We start from the raw sequence: 14,916 nt of genomic DNA on the forward strand, positions 1-14,916 counted from the left end.
GAGGGTTCGCCTTGTGAATTATAATATCTTCACTAAACTTACTAGTGCGGGAAGCAGAGCTAGGTACCGAGTGTGCACCTCACACCCAGTGTGGGCCTGGGCGCAGATTCCCACCTAGCGTCACTCATGAACTGCTCGCTGGCCCTTTCATTCCTCCACCCATCTGCTCAGGGGAGATCTCAAAGCACTGAGACAGAGCCAGCACCTGAGGCTCCCAGGAGCAAGCTGAGGGAGATGCATGGTAATTCATTCGGAGGCCAGGAGAGCTCTTGAAAGATGAGACGTCAAGGGTCCCACGTGAGAAAAATCTGTAGTGACCAAGCAACACAAAGTACAGAAGTGTGGTCCGGGGAGAACCAATTGCATTCTCAGCATTTCCATGACCGAGCAGTGATCGATGACTAGTCCAGCGGTCACTGGATTCAGGTTCTCACCTCTTCAGAGGCCAAGACCAGACGGGCTACTTCTGTGCAGCAAAAGCTCAGTGAATTTGCCTGATGGCTCAGTCAAGGTTAAAGACACAGTTTTCGGTCCCTGAGCTCAGAGGCATTTACTGCCCCCACTGCGCCCTAGCATTGCTAGCATCTGAGACCCCATTTTTTCCAAGCCCATCAACAGCCCACCTGTAAACTAAAGACCAAAGGACACTGACTTCCTTGGCATTGTCATCTGCTGCTTTGACACCGACTCTGTGCTGCTGAACCATGGGTTCTATTCAGAGGCCAACTTGCAGAATGTCTTCTTTTCTACTAAAGAGGAGGAAAAAACCCCCAATAGGCAAGTGGGGAGAAATGATAGAACCTTAAAGGAAAAAAAAGAAATGCACAATCTTAGCAAGAGGCCCTGGCGACACAGGAAGAAACCTGGGGGTGGGAGTGGAAACCATCGACTTCCTGGCTTAGAGGTTCAAGGGGTGGGGACAAGGCCTACCAGAAAGGACGGTGGGGTTTCGTGGTTCATAATCGGGGTTCTGGTGCCGTTCTGCCAGCATTCAAACCATGGCTCTGCCAGTGTCTAGCTGTGGGATCCAGGGTGAGTCACGTCCTGCCCTGTGCCTCAACTGGTCCATTAAGAGAATCCCAGTCCCAGCTTCTAAGGGTAACCGAAGATTAATTCACTTATGTGCTAAGCACTTAGAACAATGCAAAGCATACAATAAGCGCAGCTGAGTGTCCGATGCTAGAGGCATCGGTGCCTTTTATTCCACCTGTGCACGCAATTGGAAGCAGTAGTGCACAGAGCGGTGATGCCCTCACGGAGCCCGGGGAGGGTTCCTGCCTCTCCCACTTCCGGCTGTGTGACACTGGGCACCTTAGTAACCTCCCTGTGCCTCAGTTCCCTCATCTGTAAGATGGCCCTATTCATGCCCGTGTCATGGCATTGTTGTAAAGAGGAATCGAGATGATCCACGTCTAGCGCTTGGCGCAGTGGTGGTACACAATAGCCATTCGGCAGGTGCCTGCTGTTATCATTGCATATTATCACACGATCCAACTCAGCCAGTCGGTAAACCATCATTCCTTTTTCATTCTGAAAACCCTTTCCTCTAAAGATAAAGTAATAAATGCTCTGTGTAGATACTGGAGAGAACAGAGAATCGTATAAAAAAGAAAACAGAAATCACCCACCCCCTGGCCCATAGCTAACCAGAGGATGTTAGAGGTGTTCTGATTCCTTCGGCCTTTACCTGAGAGCATCGGCAGACAGGCACATACAGTACTGTTTCGTTTTCCCTCGCTGGGACCACTCTACCTACAAGTAGCCCACTTGCTTTACATGTCACGTTACCTGTCTTTTCATTAAACAGTCTGGGAAACGTGCCTTTTACTGTCTGTCAAGCCCCCACTGCAGAGACGTGTTCTCGTTTCCAGGGTCCCAATGCCCCTCCCTCCTTACTTACGGCTTTATCTAGGGTCTGGGATGAATGTATAGTTGCCAGCAGCAGCCCGACAGTGGTAGTTTTTTCCCTTGTATGGCAAGAATGGGGAGACAAGTTTGGGGGAAGGAGTACGTGGCCCCAAAGGTCCCACCTCCAAAAGGTGGCCTTCCTGCACATGACAGTGCCTACATGAAGAGACCACTCTGGGGTAGGGGGTGTTCACAGGCAGCTTACTAGGAATCCTCATGTACACTGGAGAGCCAGCAGAGTTGTGTAAATGAAAGAGTGGGTTAGTAGTCATTGCTAGAGCCCGCCGAGGTCTTCAGGCATCACCCCTCGGCCTTCTACCGCCGGGCACCTTCCTGCCACATCCCCGGCTCAGACACTGAGCAAGAGTGGCTCATGTTCCTGGGCTCCTATGAAATTTGATAAAGGCCTTTCTTTATCAAGCGCCGGCAGGCTTTTCTTGCCAAGTCCTGGGAGTGATGGGTGCACAATGTGCCGCCAGCACACCACCGTGAGCCTTTCCTCTTTGTTCCTGCGGCCCCTCCCACCTCACAGCTGTGAAAAAAGAAACATATTTAAATACTGTCCTGAATGGCTGTTTGGGAGCGTGAGTGGCAGGTCCTGCCACACCTCTCTCTGGTTCTCACTGAAGCAGAGTGACTGCACGCAGGTGCAGGCCAGGCAAGCAAGAGGGGGAGAGTTAAGTTTTTAAATTGATGTGAAGACAAAGGTGTAGTTTTGCAAACGTTAAGCAGAGAACAGATGTAATACCATATCCTAACAGCTTGGCCTAATGCAAAAGCCTTCTCCTTGTCCCACTGGCCACTGTCAACCCTGGGTAAATGTCCCGATCCCTTATTAGCCATGCTAATCAAAGCCCTGGCGTTGGGAGAATCTAAATGAGTGACAGTATTTAAGATTTTTAAGCCTCTCATTATTCCCAATGGACCAGTAAACATGCAAATTACCTCTTCCAGAGTGTAGGGTAATACGCAATTCTACTAAGCCCCTTTCCACCTAGCACCCCGTCACTCCCCTGCTTTCTTTCTGAAACCACAGCAAATACAAAACCCTGAAAAAGGCTCTCATGGGATTTCAGATACCACTCCATTGTACACATTTGCTTCCACAGAGCGCCATGTATTTGCATGCCACATGAGCTCCCGCCTCCTGGCGACAGTGGGAAACCTCCCAATATAAGCCACTGCTGATGTTTCCTGACGCGTCGGAAAGTCCACCTCGCCCGTGAATCACACAATGCTTAGACTAAAAGGAGAAACATTATCTCAGTGAGTTGCCTGAATGCAGAGGCTCTGGCGAACAGTAAGGAGGGAACCAAACAGCCAGGGGCCACCATATGCTCTTCATTGTCATTTCCTGTAAGCATTTCTACCTTTGACAGCCTGGAAGAGGCAGACAGAAATAAATATATGGCAAGCACAGTGTTTTCTTACTTGGAAGTTTTGCTTTTCATAGTAAATAAATGGTTATCAAGCCAGTTTCCTTTTTGTTTTTAAATAAAGAATGGTTTCCTCCTTAGGAGGTTTGGGCTGGAACAGCAACATTAAAAAATAATGCTACAAAAACTTACGAATCTACTTTTCAAATAAACTCATGTTGTGGCCACGCCCCTGCTGCAAGGCTCGGCCTGGGCAACCCAGCTCCAAAGGGTTTATCAGCTGGTCAGAGGCAGATGTATCTCCTTCCTCTTGTGTAGCCAGTGTCACGTGACTGTGACGAGAAAACAAGTCACAGGCTGTGCGAAAAAGCTTATTCTCTCCTCTTGGACACAACCGACAGGTCAAAGCTGATTTTAAAACAAAAGTTCAGTAAAATTCTGCTGCATTTCAAAAATCAAACCCATTGTACTCTTTTTTAAGTTTTTAAGAGAGTTACATCCTGTAACCAAAGCAACAGTAATAATTTAATCATAAGTGGGCCGATGCACCATGCAGGCAACTTTTGTATTGCTATTGGATTTTAAATGCTTGAGAAACGGAGTAGAGCTCGAAAGACAGGGGAACTAGGGGGCAATAAAAATAGTGAAACAAGTTGGGGAGGACTGTCTGGCTTTAAGCCTGCTCCAGAAATCAGCAGGCTCCACTGGCCTTTCTTCTTGGTGACTCCCACGTTCTTGGAAAAAGAAAAGATGCTCGTTAGAGAAGAGAAGGAGACCGGGATGGGAGGGGCAGGCAGGGGAGAGTAAGAGGTAGGAGGAGGAAACAAAAGAACATTGAGCCCTGGTCTAAGCTGCAGATATTCCGGAGCTAAGGCAAAGCCCGATCCGATGATCAGACATATCACACAAAATGCCCCCTGTCCTTGCAAAGATTACACAAAATCTGCCCTGCTGGTCATGAGCACCGATGTTTAAGTCCTGAACACTGGTTATGAAGAGGTTTAACTCTACCTCTGAGCCCTATTTACATAGCTATTCATTCACGCATGCATGTATCTACTCATTCATTCATTCATTCATTCAACGAGGGGAGTGCTTGCTATGAGCCTGGCCCTACAGACAGAAAAGACCACAAGCCATAAAATATGGACCCCAGTCAAATAAAAACGAAATTAAAAACTGGTAAGTGCTGTGAAGGAGGGGTTTAAGTGTATGTTATAAGCCCTACTGTGGGGTCTGAGGAAGTGATGGTCTGAGGATGTGGCGTCTGAGCTGAGCTGAGCAGGAAGAGTCTCCTGCTCAGACAGAACAGTTATGCTAAAGCCTTAAAGTGGAAGACATGAGGAGAGGGGCCCAGTACGAGGTCTGAGAGGTAGGCAGGGGCCAGATGGTGAAGGCGGAGTGGGCTGCGGTTAGAGGGGGATGGGAAGTCCTTGAAAAGTGATGCAGGGGAGCCACGTGATCTGATGCAAGATCACTGGCTGCTGGCGACTGAAGGAAGGCTGAATGAAGCCAGCTGTCTTGTAGGACAGGTGTTGGCAAACTTTTTCCGTAAAGGGCCAAATATTTTAGGCGTTGTGGGCCAAGAGGAAAAATCATGGATTTTATGTAAGTACTATAAAACAACACCAAAACCCCAAATTTTCATAAAAGTTGTATTGATAAAATTCAAAATATACTACTACTACTACTACTAATAGAGCTTAATTTTAAAAACGCAGGTTGACTAGCGACAAGAATAGAATTTTGGGTGGGGGATACTAAGGTGTTTAATTGGTGTTCTGCCATTACCATAAAAGTGGCCACAGATAATATGTCAATGAATGAGCATGGCTGAAGTCCAACAAAACTTTATTTATGAATTGAAATTTGAATTTCATATAATTTTCATATGTCATTAAACATTATTTTTCTTTTCATTTTTTTCAACCATTTGACAATGTGAAAACCATTCTTAGTTTGCAGGCTGCACAAAAACTGGACTATGGGCTCCATTCTGGTTTGCCAGTCTCAGATGGAGAAGGTCCCATGTTCGGGATGTGTCCAATTGTTTGCTTGTGAGTACATTCATTTTTGGCAGAATACTACAGGGTGATGCTAGGTATTTCTTTCTTGTTGCCTCCCAGCAAAAGGCTTATGATGTAAGGTCATTCTATTAGAGATAGGTTTGATCCACTTTATATTATTATTATTATTAACACTAACCCAAAGACCTTTTTTTCATTGCTTTTCGAGAGGGGGGGTGGAGAGAGAGAGAGAAACATCAATGTAAGAGAGAAACATTGATAGATTGCCTCCTGAACGCACCCCAACTGGGAACTGGACCCGCAGCCTAGGCCTGTGCCCTGACAAGGAATCAAACCCATAACCTTTCGGTTCACAGGACAACACTCCAACCAACAGAGCCACATGACGAAGGCAGCTTGATCCATTTCAAGGCTATGGTTTCCCTTTGTCATTAGAAGTAATTGTGGGTGATATTTGGAATTCTGTGACCATACTATTCCCCTAAAACTTTTCATGAAGTGGTTCTAGCTTTTATAGATGACCTTTGCTTGAGTTAATCATTATACTGGAAGTTACAAAATGATTTTGATATGATTTTTAATGTTTGCCTAGTATAGCATTTGTGGATTACATAATCATTTATTTATTGAATTGCCCGGTATTAAAAATTTAGATTTTCTTTTCTTTCTTTTTTTGCTTGCTATTACAAAGTAATGCTCTTATTAATATCTTATAGCTAACTACTTACATACATTTATAATTAGTTACTTAAGGAAAATTACTTAAGTGAAACTGGGTCATAGAGCACACCCATTTTTTTAAAGGGATTTGTTTTATGTTAACAAATTGTGTTTTAGGCAATTAGACTGATTTTTGCTCCCACTAAGGGTGCTTGGTTCCTAACAGTCCAGCCAACATTTAAAAAGTACTATCACCGAACTAGCAGATGAAAATGATTTCTCATTATTTTAACTCATATTTATTCAATTGTGGTGATGTTGAAACGTTTGTATTCTTCCACCTGTTCATATCCTGTGCCTAATGTTCTATTCATCCTTTATGCATGTATTAATCTGTAAGAGCTCTTTATGCAGTAAGGATGCTAATTCTTTGCCTTAAATATGCACTGTAAATATTTTTCCAAGGTTGCAGAAAAAGATATTTTTTAAAATATTAAAATTTACATGACTATTTTTATCCTAAATTAATCTGTTCCCCCATGAGAAAGATGGCAAAAAAAAAAGGAATGGGGGGAATGCAAAAAATAAGCAAATATAGAATTATGTATATTTACTTAAGCATCTTTCAAAAAAAGAATTCCCTAATGAAACAAAAAACTTTATCAGAACTAAAAATTCTTTTCTGATCTTTTCTATTTATTACATATATTATATGGCCAATTTCATTGTGTTTTAAATCCATCATTCCATGTCCACTTTTCATAATCAGCACAATTATAAATGTAATTTTTAATTACCACTATGGCAAAATGCATTTTTTAATTAACAGCATGACATAACACATGTAATTTAGTGCTCATAAACCAGTTAAGATCTAATTTTTTCACTAGAATGTTGTACTTTGCCAGGTAAAAAGTGCTCCCATGTGTAATGCACGCCCATGTTTTTGTGTGCATTATACACTGTCACACCCATGGTGTGTAACCATTATACCCATGTATAATGTGCATCCTTATTTTTACCTCAAAAATTTGGGTAATAAAGTGCTCATCATACACGGAAAAATATGGTAAATGGCATTGCTGTACACATCCTTGGAAAGGTTTCTTTTGATTCCTTTAGAGTTAGTTATTAAGTCAGTCTCAAAATTAAAATTACTTGGTTACCGGGGGGAAAAGTATGATACGCTCAGGTCCATTGCTTTCTGCCAGAGAACACTCCAGAAAGACTCATTCAGCATTGAGTCCCCGGTATCTGTGTGTCGCCAGCAATGTTTTAAAAAAGGGCTTGTTTCCCCAAATCCCCAGTGACAGGAGTTTTGATAAGTTTACTTATTCTGGCTAAGTGTGTGGGTGTATCGTGGTGTTTGAGGCGACTGTAAGTTGCACTTCTTGGTGCCAGCAAGTCTGAGTAAGACACGTATGACACTGTCATATATGTTTCCTTTACTTATAAACTGTCCATCTCCTTTATCCCTCGTGGGGTCAAGTGCAGCCGCAGAATTTCAACACTTACTCCTACTCTCTCTATACACTGGTCAGAGAGCTTTCAGATGTAATTCAGCTTACATGCTTTCTTTCCACTCTCTTCAAGGGCCAGGACCAAATTTCAGGCAGGTCTAGGTCCCTGGCACTTCAGACACGGTCTGTGTGCAAAGGTGTCGTCACAGGGGTGACAGCCCAGACATACTCGCATGCACTCTCACCTCGGCCCACGGCCGTGTGCCGGGGCCTCAGGCCCTCCCTCCATAACCAGTCCTCCCCCCTGAAGGCATCACCCGCACACCCGAGGACAGGCGTGCACAGCGGGGGAGGATGGCAGGTGAGGCTCAACTCCTGGGCTCGGCTCACTTGGCTCCTTGCATCCCTATCAGCCCTGCCTCTGCGCGCCATATCAGCGTGACAGCCGTATCTTTCATCTTCCACGGAAAACAGGAGACCTCTCTATCTGAGGCGAAACATCCTGCAATGCACAGAATAGCCTCACACAACAAAAATGATCAATGGTCTGCCCCCCACCCGCACCCCCCGTCAGCGGGGCCAAGGTAGAGAATTCCTGTTCGGAAACCAAACAACCTCCCTCCGTGCCTCTCTCCTTCTAAGCACAAACCAGACATTAATCCGAGAGAGAGCATCCGGCAACACGAACTGAAATGGACTGAATTCAATCTGCTGTAGATAGAGACATTTCATTTAGAGATTTATATTTCATTGTGGCGTTTCGTATGACACTTCTCTGACTGGGGCCCAGCACCGGGCAACTGAAGCCCAAGCTATCGTTATCGCCATCCAATTACACATTGGAACTTGACTTTGCAGCACGCCTCATTGGCTGTGTGCTTCGGCTCGGCCTCTCCCCGGAGGTTCCCAGGGAGATGGAAGGGTTGATTAGGGAGACTCGGGAAGCCTGTCTCCAGCAGCAGCAATTAGAAGAGGAATTATGTAGCCATCTGTAGACAGACGACACTGAGGTAGAGGGTGGGAGCCGCCAAGGGCGAGGTAGAGAGAGAACCCTCCAGCCCCTCTTGGAACCAGACCCTGGAGCCGCCGCAGCCAACAGCCTAAGATGCCACCAGTCAGAGGGGAGCTCAGTGGTGGCTGCTTCTGAACATTTAAAACCTCCTGCTCAAGTGTATTCAAAGTAGCTTCTGCTGGATAGTAAATGAGACAGAAAAACTGGTCTTACCGGGGGTGCTGATGGTGGGGGAGGGGGAGGAGCCCCCAGAGGTGGGGGAGGTGGAGGCAGAGGAGGAGGTGGTGGTGGCGGTGGCACTGGCATGTGTCACAGCGTTGGTGTCTCTTGCTTGTGAATGGTCCCAGGAGAATGGTGTCGGCTCTGAAAAGGAGAAGAGATGGTTTTAAACGTGAATGTCTTTATTCACGCACAGGTAATACATGTCATGCAGACACATGGATATTATAGTTTCATTCATTCATTTTAATAAATACTGAGTGTCCACTGTGGGGCAGACATGGTGCCAAGTGCTGGAGACTGAAAGATCAGCCAGATTCTGGAGAGAATTGGGTGATGAAACTGATAACATGCAGCTATTTATGTATCAAAATGAACAGAAACATAAATAGCAACACCTCATTCCATGATTTTTCCAAATAACTGATTTTTACCTCCTTAGCATTAAACTTTTAGTTTTATCATTTCTGATGCAATTTAAAACATATTTGGTCCATACTCCACTTTTCCTAAGCAGAGCAAGTGGAATGGAAGTAAACCTTTTCTACATGTTGCAGACTCCACGTTACTCATGATGCCAGCCCCCAGGCAAGGCTTCCAAAGGTCATCGGTCATTTTCCTGCTTCCTACCTTCAGCTCTTATTTTTCTTGCTGTCTCTCTGTGGCTTCGACACAATCATCGGGGTGGAGGCATGACACTTCTCTGCAGAAGCTTCCTATCTGGTTTGCTCCTGGGCACCATTCTGCACATACAGTTATGTTTCAAACAGTTAACACAGTAGGACACCTGAATTCCAAATAAATGTGGCACGTGTCTGCGTAGTATATGTGTGTGCGTGCATGTGTGTCTTAGAATCCATACCAAGGCACACCACAAAGGCTTAAACCCCACACTGGAGGCAAACCCCACAGTTTACAAGACGGAGGAAAACCATATGAGAATCTAAAAACACAGTGTAGGCAGAAACAGAAATAGACATCAGACTTAGGCAGGGGGGAATTTGTGTTTCTTCCATCTCAACAGTGACTGTTAGGTCAGAACAAGGCCTGTGCCTGCTTCTTCAGCTTTAAAATCCTCTGGCATTTGTATTATTCCATGTTAATATTTACACCTCCTAGAAGCAAAAAGCAATGATGTAACCTGGTACTTTATTCCAAACAGAGTCTACTATTTTGCTTATTTAATGCGTGCTAGCTCTCGTTGGCCGCTATGTGACAGGCCAATTTCATTAATTTCCATAGCAATCACCTAAGATCAGTACTTCCTTATTTTCAGCAGGGTTAAGAATCCCCTACAATTGTACAAAAATTTTAAATGGTATAAGATATATGTGTAAGTTCAATGTTTTGTGGAAAGAGTCCATGAGAGTTTTCAGGAGAGTCCCATGGAGGTACATGAGCTGATCATTGTAAGAGACCATAATTTTCTTAGGAAGTATCCCCCCAAAATTACAAAGCCTCATAATTACTGTGCGATTGCCCCCTCCCTTGATACTAAAACAAGAACAGAACGACTGAGAAAATAACAATACCCCTCAGAGTCCACAGTATAAAACTACAGTACAACTGGGCAGAGATGCAGAGGGTAGTACAGTAGCTGCTTCTCCCCGGTCATGTCAGTGGCGTTTCATTACAAGATCTAATACACTCAGTAACGTAGGTCAGACAAAGCTGGCATTTTATTGGCTGAAGGCTAAAGCAAGTTGGAGGTGAGCCTACAATTTAGTTGGAACAAATATAAACAATCAGTTAATTATACTTTAATGTTTTATTTCATAGCAGGTGCTGGCTGATCCTTAATTCAGTAGCAAAAAGAATTACAGTCAACAATTTATAGGAGGGATTAAAGGGTTGGCTGAAGTATTAATAGAATGAGAGAAAATATGTATAGAGGTCTCATTACATGAGGATTTCATCTTTTATCCAGGACAGATGAGAGGAGACAGACCTGCTTTCCTTGGTGATGTACTGGAAAGGGATTAAAAGAGTAGCTTGAAAAACTTAAATGTTTCTTACTTAAAGGGTTCACTATTTATCAAAGGAAAAATGACCGTAGAGTCCTGGTTGGGTGGCTCAGTTGGTTGAAGCATTGTCCTATACACCAAAAGGTCAAGGGTTCAGTCCTTGGTCAGGACACATGCCTAGGTAGTGGGTTTGATCCCCAGTCAGAGCACATACAGGAGGCAACCGATTGATGTTTTTCTCTTGCCCTTCCTCTCTATCTAAAATTAATAAACATCTCCTTGGGCGAGCATTTTTAAAATGTGACCATAGGAAGTAACCTTATGGAGAACTGTGGCAGAACTATTCACGGAACCCCTCAGCACACAGCAAGGTAGTATTTCCCAGCCTCCTTTGCAGTTGGTTGGGGTCATGTGACTGAGCTCTGGCCAATGGAAAGAAGGCAGAAGTGATGTGTTCCACCTGTAGGCTGGCCCATAAAGACCTACCCACAACCAACTTCTGTCTCTTCCTCCATCCACTGGCTGGACGCAAAAGTCCTAGGAGTGGGCAGAGCCAGAAGATGTCAGAGTCTGGGCTCCTGACTCACTATTTCAAGGCCATCTGCCAAACATCTGATTAGACTTTAAATACCTGGGAAATAAAGTTCTACTGTGTTAAGTCACAAACAGTTCAGAGTGAATTTGTTACAGCCACTCCCCTTTAACCTACGTGCCGCAGGAACTAAAGAGAATACAGCCAATGTCATCATCTGAGGCTGCTATGTTTTATAAAGTGGCCATGAACACTGAGTTAGGAGACCCGAACCATTGCTCCTAGGAGACACACAGCGTTAGGTTCCCGTGAACATCTGGTTACGAGATTGTTGTCACCCCGTAATACATACTCTTGTTTTACACGTGTTTTTGCTGAAAGACACCTTATTTATATATATATTGTTGATACATTAACATTGAACCCACGCCAACAGTACTATACTTTGAGATGGAATAGAACTTATCTAATATACAGATCTTCTCCGTGAGGCACATCACAGCCTTCCGGCACTCAAGAACACCAGCCCGCACTTGAACGTTACACTTGGAGACGGCACAATCACCAAGAATAAGCACCGCATGTTGAAAAGCACGGCGCTAAACAGAAGGAGTGAAGGGCGCTAGCTTACAGCATGGGGGCCGAAACAGGGAGGCAGAGCGTCCCTTAGTGGGGCCTCAGCTGGGAACATCTGCGCCGGGCCACTCAAGTGTCTCCCCACTTTGTACGTGTCTTCGAATGGCCACAAAAGTGCCTGTGAGTAGTGACTTTGGGGTTACAAGTACAGTTTAGCGAGTAGGTGACTAGCGAACTATGGAGTCCGTGAATAAGGAGGACTGACTGTAATTTCTGAACCCCCTCCACGTGCTCAGCCCTGCTTCAGGTGCTCATGAGCCACGGTTTTAGCAAATCCCGTCGACAGCTCCGTGGCAGACTCCAGCCTATGGCAGATCACCAACTTCGGTCTCACAGAGCTTATGCAGATTCTCCTACATTTCATAAAGACCCCCAGCCCTGGCCTTTCTGACCCCAAACCTCATTTCTTCATTGTACTGACTCTCTGCTTCCACTTTGTAAAGATTTAAAAACATTTCTGGGACCCTCCAGTGAAAGGGACCTCGTCTAGACAAGTACAATTCTTCCGCTTGCCCCCCCTGCACTTTATTAGCATCCTTGCTCCCTGCCTAGTGTATCCTCAGAAACCTGAGCACAGTTAGGTGTCGCTGGGCTTCTGTCTTGCTGAAATCACAGGAAAGATTTTTCAAACTCTAAGATGAAAGGATATTTTTATGTGCAGTACTCGATGTCTGTGAAGGGCTCTTCCTGACAGGGATAACAATTAAGCAATTGCTGAGAGAAGAATTTGTTAAAATCTGACAGTTAAGTAGAATGCAGAGCTCCAGGAAGTCACAGGCTGTACCCAGGAGCTCTCTGATGCTTTGTGCTCTGCTGATACATGGAAAAATGTTATTTTGCTCTGTAATGCATGAAAAAAAAATGGATAAAAAAAAGCTACTCTCAAAGGCTTTGATATTTTCTCCTAATGCATGAAATAACTCTGAAAATCAGTGTGGAGATGTAGGTTGGCTATTCTTGCACTGTTAGAGGTGGCAAGGGGAACAGAATTAATACCACTTCTATGTGAGACCCCGAAAACAGGGGACAGCGTCAGATAGACCTGGGTTCTACTTCCACCTCTGCTCTTTTTCCCAGTTGTGTGGCCTTGGTCAAGACACTTGACCTTGGTTGGTGTCATTTTCTTTATTTGCAAAATAGCTATAATGCTTAATTCTTAGTTTGTTATCAGGTTTAACACTAAGAGCGTCTATGGAGGAGAGAAATCAGGTCCTGACGCGCAGCAGACACTTAGCTGGGAGGCTGTATTTATCACCACCGCCCTGCCCCCCTCTCCAGGCCCACAAATGCCTCTGATACAGGGTGGGGTAAGACAAGCACCCCTGAGAGGTGTGCAGTGCTAGCTAGGAATGCCAGCATACACTCAGACACCGGGAGGTAAGGAACAACAATCAAGTGTTCGGTAGGAGCTGCTGCGTTCTCCAGCAGGTAAGAAGGTGTCCTAGATGGAGGCAGCAGCATCTCAGCAGAGACGAAGCTTTGTGTATGTGGGAGTGAGGAGGAAGCAGCTGGAATCACCCAGGGGCTTCAGTGACACGGAACTCCTCTACAAGAAGTCTCCTTCCCTGGGTAGGTGTGGACATCTGTCCTGCTGACGTCACCCAGCATCTTTGCACACTTTTCCTGGGCCTAAAGAACTTCTCACAAGTTCTGCCTCCTCCATCCAGAAGCCAGAATCTCCTTTTCCCAGCATCCTTTGCAGATGGGGAAATGACTTGGGACCATGGACTCAGAGGTGACAGGGGATGGACAGGGCCTGGAGGGGTCTTCAACAACAGGAGAGATGGCCTGGGTTGGTGGCAGGAGGCTTCCCCTCAGCTCTGGCTGAGACTGACAACCAGAGGGAACACGGGCCCAGGACCAGCCAGATTGTCCCGTTTCCCCCCAGAAGACCCCAGATCCAGATTTCAATGTGAAATCCAGTTGTGAAGAGTGGGTGCTAATTCAAAAGCATTCTGAAGAAAAAAACAACCAGTACGGTGCCAGCTGGATGCTGGCAATATCAAGGGGAACACTATGTAAAGTATACAATTGTCTCACCACTAAGCTGTATACTTGAAACCGATACAAAATAAAATGGAAAATAAACTGTAGAAAAAGACAGTGGACCAGCTGAACATGTCTGCAGGTCACACAGAACCCACAGACTACCATAGAGCAAATTCTTCCCCAGGAGCTGGTGGGGGAGGGGGAGGGAAAGGGAGGGGAGCTTGTGGCTACTCCAGGTAGGTATGAACTCTCCCTCCTCCCCTCTGCTCCTCTTCCTTCCCCATCTGATCAGTCTGTCTATGCCCATTCAGTGACAGGTGTGGACTGGGCTTGCCTAGTTTGTTAATATAAAAAGTTACATAGGTATATACAGCAGCTGAGCTTTGGGAGTCACTGCAGAGAGAAATAACTCAGAGTAAGCAGTTTTACATACTATTTGTTCTTCTCATACTTTTCCCCCCAAGAGTAGTTTGTCAGCTTACAGCTGTTCACAAGTAGAAAATGTGCCTATTTTAGAAATATAAGCAAGAAGGATTACCGCTACTATTGGGCAAAGGCATCTTTTGCTGGTTCTAAAAATACATTTCAATAGGAATCTGAAAGGAAGGTTCTCCATGCCTCCTAACTTCACATGTTTTCACGCTGTCCCACTGGGTCTCTTGTTTCTTTGGCTATGAAATCAGGGAAAAGAGCAGAGATTTCTCACCTCTGAGCTAATAGAGATGAAGGAGCCCCAGGAGGTGGCCCATCTCTCCCTTTGAGGTCTCAGCAGGGTCCTGTCACCCACAGATGCGTCATTTATTGATCAAAGGACCCTGCAGCAAGGAACTCAACCCACAAGCCCGTGAGCATAGAAGGCACTTAACTGGAACATAATCAACAAAAGACAAAAGCAAACAAAATATAACCAGAGACATTGAAGTTAAGAACAATCTAACAATAGCCAGAGGGGAGTGGGGAGGGGATAGTGGGGAGAGGGGTTTTCAGGAACTACTATAAAGGACACATGGACAAAACCAAGGGGGAGGGTGGAGGCAGGGGAGGGAGGTGGGTTTGGCTGGGGTTGGGTGGAGGGGTAGGGAGAAAATGCAGACAACTGTAATTGAAGAACAATAAAAAAAAAGTTCTTGAAA

General features: G+C 45.2%; 1 protein-coding gene across 3 annotated transcripts in view; it reads right to left on the reverse strand.

The window, feature by feature from the left end:
- The window catches only part of WIPF3 (WAS/WASL interacting protein family member 3), a 72,522-nt gene that overhangs the window by 39,730 nt on the left and 17,876 nt on the right, over nucleotides 1–14,916 (reverse strand). For all 3 annotated transcript variants that reach the window (XM_053926934.2, XM_053926936.2, XM_053926935.2), the window contains exon 2: nucleotides 8,657–8,806. In XM_053926934.2, the coding sequence (XP_053782909.1) occupies nucleotides 8,657–8,749 (93 nt within the window). In that variant the 5' untranslated portion in view covers nucleotides 8,750–8,806. The remainder of the gene's footprint in view (nucleotides 1–8,656; nucleotides 8,807–14,916) is intronic.

Source organism: Desmodus rotundus, chromosome 6 (assembly GCF_022682495.2).
Source record: "Desmodus rotundus isolate HL8 chromosome 6, HLdesRot8A.1, whole genome shotgun sequence".
Taxonomy (NCBI): Eukaryota; Metazoa; Chordata; class Mammalia; order Chiroptera; family Phyllostomidae; genus Desmodus; species Desmodus rotundus.